General features: G+C 36.2%; 1 protein-coding gene across 1 annotated transcript; it reads left to right on the top strand.

The window, feature by feature from the left end:
* Positions 1-909: 909 nt before the first annotated feature.
* Positions 910-1,941, top strand: LOC125672785 (beta-1,3-galactosyltransferase 5-like). The gene has a single exon (XM_048909001.2). The coding sequence runs from the start codon at positions 910-912 to the stop codon at positions 1,939-1,941; it is 1,032 nt and encodes a 343-aa protein (XP_048764958.2).
* Positions 1,942-2,202: the final 261 nt, after the last annotated feature.

The raw sequence follows: 2,202 nt of genomic DNA on the forward strand, positions 1-2,202 counted from the left end.
GATATTAACAGAAAAGTGTTATAGCTTTGATATATATTATTTCACTTAGACAAATAGAACACGGATATGAGGTTTTATCAAATATTCACATCTTGTATTGAATTAAAGAAATGTTAGAACTTTAAAAGCTCTTATTTGCAATATCTTTACCTTTCTATCATTCCGGTAAAAAAAAATCAATCACAGAGAAATTACACAAGAAATCAAATTATTGAGATCCTCTTTCGATGGTGAAATCATGTTTCATGCGAGTTGCCGAAACGAACCATTTGGTGAAAGTTTAGTTTAATGAGTCAGCTTAAGAGAAATAAAACATTTACAACCAAGAACATTATTTTGTGAAAATCAGAAACAGGCTGTTGTTTGTTAAACAGTTGGCGCATTCAATATATGTACATTTTGACAATTGCACTGCTTCGAGCTTTTGCGTAGACCGTATTGATAATTTTGTTGTAATTTGTTTGATGTAGAGATGAACATTCATTCAAAGCATAAATCCAGTACACGATTCAATGAACACACATAACAGCCACATGGGGAGCATACTAACAGATGTGTTTAACGGAAGTCAAGAAATGAATTCTGTTACAAAAGACGTGTTTCACTTAGACTTGATGAACACGGTGTCCCATGGAGATATATTGTAACTGTATCTCTCTGTTCTGTACAAATCATTTCCAATTGTCTTATTTACCAGTGATTTAACAATTGAATTATTCCTCCTGTTTTTCGGTGATAGTAGCTGACATGCCGCTTCATTTGTATCTACGTCGTGACCGATTCTTGAAAGAGTTGCCATAGTAATCCACATTACAGTACGGTGTGTTTATATTGGAGTACAGGGATTTGTTTCATTTTCTTTTTTATTCAAATAGAGTTGTCTTCACAGAAGCTTCAACAAAAAGAGAAATGCGAAGGGACTTTGTAGTGATTATACTGTTGAGTACAGGATGTGTGGTCTGTCTTTTATACCTCTACTGCGTGACGTATAGTGGACTGACACGTTTACAAAGAACCTTGAAGTCGAATCTATTACCTCCAAATTACAAGAGACCCGTACAAACTAAAACGACATATCCTTTGACTTTAAAAACAAGATATATAATCAACAATGTAAATATGTGTCGCAGCCATACGAAGGTGTCAGCACTAGTCTTTGTTCACAGCGCAGTTGAGAATTTTTGGAGAAGAAAAGAGATGCGGGCGACATGGTTGAATATTTCTCACTATAGTCCAGAAACTGTGTGTGTGATATTTCTGGTAGGGACAACACATAATATGGACATGCAAGACAAGTTACTTATGGAGAGCAGGATTCACTGCGATATCATCCAAGGTGACTTCATAGACTCGTACAGAAACTTGACAAACAAGGGCGTCATGGGATTGCGTTGGATCACGGAGAATTGTATGAATGCCGAAATCGTAATCAAGGTTGATGATGACTCTTTTATTAATCTTTTCAAATTCTTTGAAAATTATGCATTTTTGAAAAATCGAAAAAGGCTTATATTTTGCAATGTATGGGAACCGAATTCCATGGACATAATTCGAAATAAAACCAGCAAATGGTCCGTGAGCGACACATTTTATTGGGGGCATGAACGATATCCATTCCAGTATTGTAGTGGGTTTGTGGTCTTTCTCTCTACAGATCTAGTCCGTCCTCTGTACCAAGCCGCGCACACGGCGCCATTTTTCTGGATCGATGACGTTTATCTGTTCGGAATTCTGCCGTCCTTTCTAAAAGGCGTGACGTTTGTGCCATTGGGTGAGAGGTTATCTTTTCAATATTCAAAAGCACACGATTGTTACAGAGATCTTATGAGGAAATGCAAGTATCTTGTTATGCAGGTAAATGACGGTGATATTCTTGAAATGTGGAAGGCTGTTGTTTACGATAAGTTTCAGAGTATCTTTGGATATTATTATTTTGGATGATAGAAAATAAACATTAATAAATATACTAGTGACCTCTTGCATTTCTTTGTTGTTGTTTTACATCCGGGAATTTACTACTCACGTAGAGACGTCACAAACAGTTAACGTTGTTGTAAGATAATTAAAAATAAGTGAATGTGACGTAAATTATCATGCGTGTTAACTTCCTATAATTTAAGTTGAATGCTAAGATAGTAATAATGTTGCGGTAGTTCACTGGCAGAGTGTTCGCTTTGTTACCGGGTGGCCGTGAGGTAAGAG

Source organism: Ostrea edulis, chromosome 8, assembly GCF_947568905.1.
Source record: "Ostrea edulis chromosome 8, xbOstEdul1.1, whole genome shotgun sequence".
NCBI lineage: Eukaryota > Metazoa > Mollusca > Bivalvia > Ostreida > Ostreidae > Ostrea > Ostrea edulis.

Excerpts from the sequence above, each read along its gene's own strand:
- LOC125672785 (XM_048909001.2), top strand. The coding sequence starts at position 910 with ATGCGAAGGGACTTTGTAGTGATTATACTGTTGAGTACAGGATGTGTG.